Raw genomic sequence first — 12,166 nt, 5'->3', positions numbered from 1 at the left:
TGCTTCTTTTAATTATGCAATGTGACAAAGTTATATCCGATTTTCCCATACAAAATCCTTTTCTTCTATTTTATCTTGGTGATATAGCTATATAAATAAGTATGCTTAGAATTTTTCGAAATAATTGTAAATTTATTTTATACGAATATTTGAAGATATTTTTTTTATTATCAAATTTATTTTAAAAAATTATATTCGCCGTTTTTGTGGAAATAATTCTTAGAGAGCTACATTTCAATACACTGTAAAAGGATTTAATGCTATATCGATTACTTTAATATGATGAAGGCGAGAGTTGTCATAGCGACTAGTCAACATAATCTGAAATCACGGTATACTAGCAGATTTACCAGAAACATTCCTTCACCCGTTACGTTATCATCGACACGTTAACATATAAATATAATCATTCAAAATATTTTGTAGTAACCAGTTGATTTAAAAAATCGACAGTCTTCCAACCAATTAAAGTTAAAAAATTTTCAAAATTTAATAAATCAATATCTTGTGCCACAAACATATAATTTATCAAATAAAAAATATAAGATTTACTTGCGTATATTTTTATCGACAAGTTCTAATCTCACCGATACATCATGATGGACATGGAGATGAACGCGGGATTGGACGGTGTAAGTAAATATTTATATATGTATGGAAAAAGATAAATGTATTTCATATATAAGTGATATTTAGTCCTTATAATTAATTTATACTGTTTAATTCTTTATGTGACCTATTTCTATTTTCTCATTTTAAAATATCGCACATCATATACATATGATATCGATTACGTAGCAATTGATTGTGTTTGTCAAGCAGCTGTAGAAGTAAAAGTCAATCGTCATTTTTTTTCTAAACAATGTGTTGTCTTGCAATATGCATGATGTGTAATAAATAATAATTTCTAAGACACGTATCTCTTTAATACGGAAATAAAATCATTGATAATAACGATAAAATGAAGAGAGCGAGGCAGACAGGACAGTCAACATCGGAGGCGCGTGACGATGTTATTAAAATAGAATTAATTAACATAATTATATAACCTAACCGCGCGACTTGGAGCGGTAAGCATTTGCGGAAAACTTTCCAAGTTCGTTTCGAAACTATCCGCAAAGTGGAACAGTTTCTGATGGAAATCAGAAATCATCTCTCAAACTGGCGCGAAATCTTATGAGAAATTCTCGAATGAATTTACATGAAACGACGTCTCTCTCCCAATTTAAGCACACAATTTAATATACTTTCGCTCGAAACGAGCTGACTTCCCTCGATCGTGATTGTAATTAATATCGAGCCGTCTACGTCAGAGTGGCGCGGATAGGTGATGATCGAGAGCACTCACGTCGAAATATCCTGTCACGCCAACGAAACGATTGCTGCTTTCAGGATGACGGAAGCGAAAGCAGTCAGCCTTCCTCGGAGAGGAGCTCGGCGAGCAGTACGTTTTGTACTCTGGAGAAAGATTACGCGAGGGTAAGTGGGGTCCCCTTTGTTTTCCTCGTCTCTCCAACGCATAAATCCTCGAAGCGAATCTCTCTCGACGTCGACATATATATATATATATATATATAATCCGCTATTTAAACGCGCGTTGAATCGGGTCTCTTTTTTTCCTCCAGAATTTACACGACGGAGGTTTAATCGGAGTTACGTCGCTCGGAAGAGACTTGATTCGCGAATGTTGAATTGAATTTCGCGCGAGCGAATTGTAATATAATCATGAATTGCGCGAATTACGAATTTCCGGTAATTAGCGTACCAATTAGCGTTTCTAGGATTAAAGATATATATATACGCGCGATCTTATCTGCGCAGATTACGAGCGAGATGAAGGCTAATGAGGCGCTGGCACCCTTCGAGGCCGAGTATGCGAGGCTGTACGAGTCCTTGTACAAAGCGCATAGAAACGAGAAGGAGCTGTCGGAGCAGTGCTTCAATCTCAGGGTAAATTCGAATCGTGTCTAATTTCGAGTCGACGGATATCGTAGGTGTATGATTTTCCTTTATTTTCCTCCTTTTCATCCCTCTCTCTCTCTTTTGGCGAAACTTTCGGCTCGGCGCACCTTCATCCTCCAGACCGAGATCGAGGACAACACGTCCAAGATTTACGAGTTGAGGAGCACCGTGGAAGCGCACGAGGACGAAATAGCCCAATTAAAGCAGGAAGTGGTGAACACGACGAAGCTGGCCGACGCAGCGCACGCGCGCGAGCAAAACGCCCAGGAGGTAATCGAAAATTTGCGGCTCAACATCGTGAAACTGGGTCTGGAGATCGAGCAGAAGAACAAGCAACTCGCCGCCGAGAAGGAGTGAGTGAGTCTAAATCGGGTCTAAAGTCGGAAGGGACTCGCTTGCATCGTATTTCGCCCGAGATGGAAAACCGCGGGTGAAAAATAGAGCGCAGTTTTGTTCTAAATCGCTGGACGCTTTCGCAGTAAAAGCGAATCTTTATTTTCTCTCGCTTCTTCTCTCTCTTCTATTTATTTTTTCCCTCCTTTTTTATATCAAATGATCTGATTAATTCGGTCTGTGGGATTGATATACGCGCCCTGTGTAAAGAGAGAAAAAGGAAGTAAGAGAAAAAGCGGCGCAAAAAAATGTATATATAAATAGCCAAAGGAAATTCCAGAAGCAACTAACGCGGACGCGTTACGGTGTTAGATTAAAACGGAAATTCAATTATCGGCGGCGGGGAGTTTCTCTCTCGGATGAAACCGTTTTGCGGTTGGGAGAAGCCGTGATGTGTACGTCCGGAATATTCAACGCCGAATACGTTGCCACGCGTTGATTCTTGGTCAGCTTTAACGTCGGCTGTAAGCTTACATCGAACTCTACATTAAGCTGAGCTTTATGTACAGGCTTACAAGCAGCGCCGAGATATCAACGACCGCGAGTTTGCTAGCTTCGAAATGCGACAGTAATTCGTTGGAATAAATTTGCTTTAGCGCTTCTTCGATAATTTCGACAGTCTCTCAATTCTCGTTAAAGAGACTTACAGATTCTTTTAACTTGGCGATTTTATATAATATAAAATTGAAGGGAATAAGAATCGAATTCTCTGTTCACGGCGCGTTTGCTATATATAAAGAAGATTAACAAATCAATCAAGCTAAGTACTCGCGAAAGGTCTATTGAGTAAATACAGAGATCAATACGATTCTCGAGTAATTTCGAGGATGAGAATTTTTCAATTGCATTCAATTTCCGTTAAGTGCCCCCGTGAACACTTAACGTAACGGTGACGAAAAAAAAAGAAAGAAAGAAAAAGAGAAAGAAAATCTCCGTCGCGAGTCTTGAAAAGCGTGCGAGCTTGCGGCAAATTCACGCTCGCAATAAACTTGCGGCTGCCATTGCTGCCGCGAATAATATATATGGCTTAGTCTTGTTGAGAGTTTCGCGAAAATTGCAGCGTCACCATTAGCAAGCAGAAGGAAAATCTTCTGAAGGAAAGAGAGAGGCTTGTAGGCGAGATAGAAACTATGAAGCAGCGCCAGAAGAACATGTCCGCTTACGCGGAGGAGCTCGAGAAAAGGAACAGCGAGATCGACCAACGCATGAACGAGATGCAGGAGACACTAGGCATTCAGCTAAACGAGATCTCACGTGAGAAGAGGATTCGAGAGAGAGCGGAAGCGGAGACGCGGCAGTTTGAAGAAGAGATTGCCGCGAAAAAAAACGAGCTCGAGGTGAAGCATTTAGGGAACAAATTATAGAAATTATATGTAATTAAAATTATATATAGATAATTTAAATATAATATTATATGATATATATAATATGATATTATAATGTATATCATATAATATATAATTATAATTTATCGTGTGAAGTTGGAAATATAATTTCTATACATTTTTTAACATCCTTCTCCTTGCTAATTAAAAAGAGATCGTATCAATTCGAATCATTAATAGAATCCAGTTTCAAGGGTTCGGTAAAAAAATTCAATATTTATCGTTGTGTGTTAAAAATTTACGAACTAACGTCACATTTATTCTGTTGATTTAAAAATCGTAATTAACATCATAAAGATGCTAAGCAATAAGTTGATGCAGATCGCGAACGCGTCTATCGAGGCTAGCGCGAGCAACATAGCGAGGCTAGAGAATCTAATGAAGGAGCAGAGGACGGCGAACGAGAAGATGCAGAAGGAGATTGGCAAACTCATGTTGAAGAGAATGAATCTGCAAACGGATCTCGATAACGCGAACATCGAAATGGAAAAGCTGGAAAAAGAGCTCGTCGATAAAGAGAAGCAATTGAGAAGCGTCAAGCACGAGCTTAACAGGTAATGGGCTGTGTAGATTAACGCGGGAACATTTACAGATAGAGTAAATATAAGCAAATCTCCAAAAGGATATTTACTTTACGCGATCGAAACGTGCTTCAGAACGAAAGAGAGCAGCGCTAAGTACAAGCACGAGAAGGACTTGATTGACAAGCGACTCCTGAAGGCCGAGAGCGAGCGGGCGAAAATGGAGCGCGAGCTAAAACAGGCCCTGATCGACATCGATAACACGAAGCACGAGACGCGGATCTGTCGCAAGGAACAGCTGGACGACAAGCAACGCATCGAGACGCTCTTACGGGAGAGGAACGCGATCGCTCGCAGCAGGGAGACCGCCCAGGAGCGAATCAAGCGGTTGAATCACGAGCTGCTGCTGTGTGGACAGGCCAAGACAAAGGTCGAGCACGAGCTAGATACGCTGACGCAGAGCATTGACGACGTGAGGAGGCAGATGGAGATGGCGGAGAAGGAGCGGGATAAGTACAGTCTGACGATACATGGATTGGAGCAGCAGGTGAGGAGATTATTAAAGGGTATATACGAGGAGCGTCTTTTCTTTTCGTGCAGAGATATAATAGCGAGAAAGAGGAGGGACAAGTCATCGTTAATTTCCCGGAAATAATATAACAAAAAAAAACGCCGATCTGGGAGAGAAAAATTCGCAAATTATGAAAATGAGATACGGAGAGAATTTTCTCTTAGAATTTTACCTTGAAAATCATGGCAGTCGTGAGACAATATGGTATTGGAAGAATTTTATAAGAGATTAATATCTATCACAATAAAAAATATTAATATGTATATAGTAAAATTAATCGAGCATATTTTATATCTTATTATGGTAGATATTAATATTTTTACTGTCAGAGAAACTATTATGAAATTCTTTCAATATCATATTAACTTACAATTACCATGATTTTCAGAATAAATTCTAAGAGATAATGTTCTCCATGTACTTATTGTCTGTCTACGAATATTAATAATAATGTGTCGTTGCCTAAATTATCGCGATAAAATTCCAATAAATGTGTATCTCCACGTGTATCTTTTTTTCTTCTTTCTATTTTACTTCTACTTTATTTGCATGATTTTTGCCTATTATTCTCCTTTACGCACGTTTTTACCTCTCCTTGCATGCATGTTTTTCTTCTTCTTTCATTTATGCATATTCTTTCAATGTTTTCTCTTCCCTTCTTTTCCATTCTTTTTCTTCCTACATCTTATGTCATATTTCACCGTAATATGTCATATTTTACCGTAATATGTCATATTTTTCCTTTTTCGCTATACCTTCGTTGTATTATAAAATTGCAACGCGAATATTCCCTTATTTTCTTCGTATAAGACTGGGAAGTTTGTTCTCAACTTTTAACAAATTATTAATTACATCGGTTGTAATTTATTCTTAGATTAATAGCTAATTAGATCGGTAATTGAGCAGATAATTAACAATGCAAAGTCTATTCTCTGCGTAGAAATTGTATAGATACAAAGTAAATAGCTTCTGATGTTTTTAATAACGAGCAATTAAAGCGACAAGTAGTGCGGGCAATTAACTGTATATTTGTCTCCGTTAGTTTACCAGAGCATGCAAACGTGTCAAAGAACTAAACATCAAAAACCATCGGTCATTTCGAGCGTAAAACGAGCCCATGTTTTCTCTTTGCGGCGCTATTTTTCATTTAACCGAAAAATATTACATTTTTTTTAAAAATCAAATTTAATTTCTCCCGTGAAGCCGCGCGGCGCAGAAATTTTTTAGTTAAAAAAGAGAATTACACAGTCGCGACGCAAACATAAATCCTGAAGATACCCCGTGTAATTTACTAGATTAGATTCGATTCTCTTATCAAGAGAGAATTTCACGTCCCCGAGAAACTCGGGGAAAAAAGCTTTTTCCGACAGAGTCCCGTGACTCTGAAATAAAATTCTCTCTATTCGCGTAAACGTGGCGTTCGAGATAATGTAGAATGACCCCGGTGAAGCGAAATGTAAATTTTCTAATGGACCATTAGAAGTAGCTAAAAAAAACTGCTTGTTTTACAATCATTTTCATTTTCATTTTCCGTGGCGCGAATATTCATCCGTATAACGATTCGCATAGAATATCGTCACAACTACGAGTATAAAAATTGATAATTAATATATCCTTGAAAATTTTTCGCGCTATATTTTCGAGTCCGACGATCGATATACAAATTTAAAATTTAAAATCAGAGACGCATTTCCTTCTCGTTCTCTCGACGTTCTCTGCAATTGATCGATCGCGTATAGGAAGCAGGAAGGCGATGCGAGAACAACGCAATTGATTTACGGCGCGTTGACAGATCGAGGGTCACGTAAGCGAGACCAAGCTGAGACAGGCGGAGATCTTCGATTACAAGAAGCGTCTGGCGGAGGCCGAGACAAGGTACCGTCAGCAGCAGAGCTTATTCGAGGCCGTTCCGTGCGGAGCGGAATCTGTACAGCAAGAGTCTCGTCGAAACGCAGGAGGAGGTGCGGGATTTGAAGAGCAAACTGAAGATTACGAGCCAGCAGATCGAGCAATTAAGGGAGGACATTGCGACCAAAGAGGCCAGTCTAGTCAAGGAGGAATTCCGTAAGCGGTATTTTCGACTTTAACGTCCGATTATAGGTCCGCTGTCAGCTTTCAGCTGGACTCCCCGTTTTGATTTTTCGCACGCGTCGCTTTTTATTACGACCTTTTTTTTCATTCCCGCGCCGCGATTTATGTATTTTTTGCGTACCCTTTCATATTTATATTTTAATATGCGCACGTATATTTTTTCTCATTTTATAGCTACTAATATTTCGTATGCATCAAATTGATAAACTGATTAAGCTCGTTTTTTATATTATGTATTTTTTAAACTTTCCGTACCGTGATTTATTGGTGTCATATTTATATTAACAAAATCTGTATGTATATTTATTTTTATATCTGCGTTGGTTTATTTTTATTTGTGCATTATGACATTTTATTCCTGATTCTTTGTTATGCAGACAAATAAATATAACGCAGTACGTAGAGTAAATATAGACGTGTTGCGTTTTCACATCAGCATATAGCTTTATTTTCATTCACGGATTTATATACATTTTCCAAACATTTTACGTTTAAATCCATCGTTCATCACAATTTGGTTATCGACTCGGTTGTCAGTCCGCCAAATGTTGAATTGTGTAAATTAATAAATAACGAACTATGCACGGAGCACAATGGCGAAACGCGGAGAGTATTTCGATATGCATGTCACGTGCAAACCTTGTTTAGTGACGAACATATAGAAAGAGAGGGACATGTTTCCGTATGCACACTGACGTGGCAATCGCTACAGTTTGTTCTCATTTTTTGTTTTTATTTTACGCGTCCTTCGCGAACGTTCTTCAAATCCTACATTCGAGGATTCTGACGCACCCTCGCAGAAAAAATATCGAAGAGACGACGCGCGACTCGGATAAGACGGGAGGGAGAGATCCAAATAAAATTCATGATGAATCTGGCGCCACGAGGGATTTATTATCTCGAAAGAGAAAACAAAAAAAAAGAAAAGGGTCGAGAGTGATTTCAGAAGAGTGTTTGTTTTGCAGTGCTGGGAAGGATCGAAAAGGAGAAGGAGGATCTGAAGGTCGAGTTGAAAGCCTCCCGCGTGGAGGGATCAAGTTTACGTCAGGAAATCGAAGAGGCCAAGCGTGAGGAGAAGCGCTTGAGGCAGACCATACACCAGGCGGATGTTGACATCGGGCGCCGGAAGAAGGACATTGACAATGTTATGAACGAGCGCGATATACTCGGAACGCAACTGGTCCGCAGGAAACGACGAGCTCAGTTTACAGTACAGCAGGATAAAGGTGAGCCTTCAGGGTGTCCAGCAGACTCAATGAAAAAAATTCCCGGACTTTTTCAGATTTTCCAAGATCAAAATTAATTTTTTTCCTGACCTTTTAATATTATTTTTTCCAAATATATAATTTGCATATATTTATATGCTAAATCAATTAAATGTTAAATCATGAAATCCTTGAGATATTTTTGTTAACAATGAAAAGATTTGAAAGTAAAAAAAAAAAAAAAATTAAATTAATTACAATTTGCATATTATGTACGATAATCGAAACAAACGTGTCACTATAAACTATTTAAATATGATCACCTTTTTTATATATATTATTTCAAATTTTATTTTTACTATATTTTAACAAATTATAATACATATATTTTAATATATTTAATGGTATCTAATATCACAATAAAACTTGTAAATAAAACATTTTTAATAAAATTGATGTATTAATTTTTAATAAAAAAAATGAATTAAAATAAAGTTCTTGAACAATATTACATTGAAATGAAATAACACGATAATGAAAATATAAATTAACAAATAGGTTGTAGATAAATCGATTTTTTTAACAACACAGAAAATTAGCATACTGAGAGTTAAGGAAAAGTTATATTTATTTAATAAAAAATTTCAAATTATTGAGACAGATGTAGAATAATGTGAAAAAATTCAGATAAATAATAAAATTTACTGATTTTTTCCCTGACAATTCCAGATTTATAAAATTCCATGACAATACCTGGTTTTTCAGATTTCCCTGACCGCTAGACACCCTAGCCTTCTCTCTCTTTCTCTCCACACTGTAGTTCGAGATTCGCATAATTCGATAGGTAAAATTCGTATCGTTTGATTAATTGGCGCGGTATGCGAGAGAGCAACTCTCGAAACTTTATATTTGCGTACACGAATAAAATATATATACATGTATACATATATATCATGGTTGGGCACGATTGGGGATGCCGCGAGCGAGAAACGGAATTGAACTAAGCAAACGCGAAATTTTTTGCCGCATCCCGGAAAGAAAGCTTTTATTCTTCGTTGCAAGACGTTGTTGTCTGCAAAGTCCATTTATTTCGGCCTTCTTGAATGGAGGATACCGATTCTTTTCCGAGTTGTACACGTATATTTATACAGAATGGGCGAGGAAACAGCGTAAATGAAAAAGAGATGGCTTTCTCCTTCGTGCAAAAGCGTGAATTGATAATGTAAAATAAAATTTTTGTACACAAGAAAGATTAGCTTTTCGAAAGGAAAATATTAACACATTTTTGCTTTTTTAAATTTGAGTAATCTCTAATAATAATCTGGTATTGTCGAATTCATCTCTAAAATGCTATTAAGATGCTATTAAAATGTATACAAAATATAAAATGATATAACATTCTCCTTATAAAAAAAAATTAAATTTATATTGATAATTTAATATAATAATTTTCTACATAATCAGGAAAGAAAAATATTATAATCATACTTTGCCCCGTCCTAAAAATAATGCAGATTCTGAATACAACGCTGCAACGTGGCGAGATGCATTATAACCAGCGACTGGACGATATTAGATTGCTCAAATTCGAGGTGAAGAAGCTCAGGACCGAAAAAATGTTGCTCGCCAAAAACATTGCCAACATTAGTGATTTGCGCCAGGAAGCTTTTCATCTGAATCGCGACCTAGCAAAGGAGAGACTTAAAGTCACTGCACTCGAGGAAGAACTTCAAACTCCATTGAATATACATAGGTGGCGGAAGCTCAAGGTAGAATTTACTTTCTCTATCAATTTCCAGAAATTCGTTCTCTCGACAACCGATATTAAAATTGGAATTATTATAATAATGTCAATTATATATTATTCCTTTATTTAAAATTTAAACATTACACAATATATAGATTTATATATAATATTTAAATTTAATTTGCTATGTAAAATAATTAAATATTTCAAAAATGAAAATTATTTATTTATAATAATTTCAATAAATAAATTTAAGCTTTTTTCTTCACAATAGGGCACAGATCCTTCGACTTTCGACATGGTTAAGAAGATACAAATTCTGCAGAAGCGGATTTTAAAAATGTCCACTGACATGATGGATAAAGAGAGAAACCTGAGGGACACCGAAAAGTTATATATGAATCTTCGTGATGTCTTATCGAGACAACCAGATCCACAGGCAGTGACGAATCTGAATAAGGTCCAAAATATCTTGCGCAAAAAAGGAGAAAAGCTCAAAGTGAGAAATATAATTTATAAGAAAAAACGTCTCCTCGAACAAAATTATTATTTGTTTTATTATTTTCACCGCTGTAATCATTATTCTTTTTATTATTCAATTACTCGAGTCAAAGAATCTAATGCTCCGAATTTACAATAATATCGCGCGAACGTTGTGTGATAAAAAGGTTAACAGAATTTTTTGCTATCGCACTCGTCGTCGTTAGTGCATAACGCAATTAGCAAACAGCGAGACGTTTTTAAGAGCTTTGTGACAAACTTTCAAACATTTGTTTCTTTGTTAGTGTCTTGTCGCCGAGTTGAACGTGTACGAGGTGCAGCTGGGAGAGTACAAAGGTGATATGACGAGAATGGACAACGAGATGTGCGAGTTGAAAAAGAAGTACTATGCACAAAAGAAAAAGCTCGATAAAATGAAGGACGCGAGCCCGAAATCCACCTATGAACCCATTTTTCCGAGTGTTCTGGTATCTAGTAAGAAATTCTACGGGGGCGGCTTCAAGATGACAACACCCACGCCGAGAAGTTGTTACGTTTTAGATTCCTCGGCGAGCAGATAAGGCAAAAGTTAACAGCAAAGATCGATAATGTTATAACGTTATTGTTAATCAAGTATTTTACAATTATAGACGTTTTCGTGTAAAATTTTGTTAAATTATTATATCCCTCTCATATGTATATGAGATGATATTCGTGTGAGAAAAAAAAATAAATTTTATATCTTAATAATTTTTCTATCAAATCATGTTTTATATTTTTGCGCGCAATTTAATACAATAAATGCCGAATCAATTAATATTGATATAGAAAATACTGCCAATTAAAAAGAGAGGAGGAAAAGCGGAAGAGAAAAAACTCGTTAAAAACCATATACAATATTTGTTACGTTTCTTACTAATTTGTAAGTGTAACTAAATAAAATATATTAAAGTGACTTTGAAACGAGATGAAAACGAGACGAATTTGTGCCGGATTCCGATCGCGCAAAATTACTGGAAATTTTTTTTGCCTCTTCCTCTCTTGCTAGAACATTTATTTACCTGTAAAATAGCGGGGAGCCATTCGTTGTCACAAATAACGAGTAGGGATGTTGCGAACGTGCCGGTATCCTCTTCGAGCGAATTCCTCATCGCAGAGAATCCCATAAACGCTTGATGCGCGAATCCCCGGCACGATTTATGGTGCAAAATTTTTCACGAATTCAAGATACGCTGCGTCTTTCAAGAGGTGCACCGTTTCCTCTTTTTTTTCCCCTTTTTTTTTACTCAAGCTATGCGGCCGTTCTACGTGCCCGGAATTCGCGGAACCGTTATAATTCCACTAGGATGTAGCAGAGACTGCGAATTATCGAGACCCGCGAAGAGTTTTTCGACGAGCGTTTTTAAGAACACCCGGGAGAATTACCCCGAGAGCTTCATTCCGGCAGTAATGTCTCAGCCGCGAGATAAACTCTTCCACCAAACTCGTAAAATTGCTGACGACATGCATCCGACCGCCAAAAGTGTGATTTTACTCTCTACATTATAGAAATCACGAATCGAGAATCGCTTAGTATTTTTACAATTGTTAAAAATAAGAATAATAAAAAAATAGAAATAATACCGGTTAAAAATAAATGAAAAATAAGAAAATAATTTTGATCGAGTACAAAGTATGCAAGAAACTCGTTCGTCGAAATGAAAAACGATGAAATGGCAATTAGGTACATTTGTTTCCTAAACATCGTTCGAAGTAGACCAATTTCGCGGGAATTAATTTTTCCATTTTTCGGAAAGTAAAATTTTGTCTTT

General features: G+C 36.8%; 1 protein-coding gene across 1 annotated transcript; it reads left to right on the top strand.

Annotated features, from left to right (window-relative positions):
• Positions 1 to 596: 596 nt before the first annotated feature.
• Positions 597 to 11,036, top strand: LOC114942423 (uncharacterized). The gene is given in 14 exon segments (XM_029317780.2): positions 597 to 632; positions 1,393 to 1,479; positions 1,822 to 1,950; positions 2,083 to 2,315; positions 3,416 to 3,692; positions 4,062 to 4,294; positions 4,397 to 4,808; positions 6,625 to 6,741; positions 6,743 to 6,896; positions 7,889 to 8,112; positions 8,114 to 8,149; positions 9,643 to 9,897; positions 10,150 to 10,374; positions 10,661 to 11,036. Coding segments are annotated over 14 exon segments (2,694 nt in total). The 3' UTR covers positions 10,937 to 11,036.
• The last annotated feature ends 1,130 nt before the right edge of the window (positions 11,037 to 12,166 follow it).

The sequence above is a fragment of the Nylanderia fulva genome, unplaced genomic scaffold (genome assembly GCF_048542155.1).
Source record: "Nylanderia fulva isolate GAGA-0341 unplaced genomic scaffold, ASM4854215v1 Scaffold8, whole genome shotgun sequence".
In the NCBI taxonomy this organism is placed as follows: domain Eukaryota; kingdom Metazoa; phylum Arthropoda; class Insecta; order Hymenoptera; family Formicidae; genus Nylanderia; species Nylanderia fulva.
This window is presented reverse-complemented; position numbering and strand designations above follow the sequence as displayed.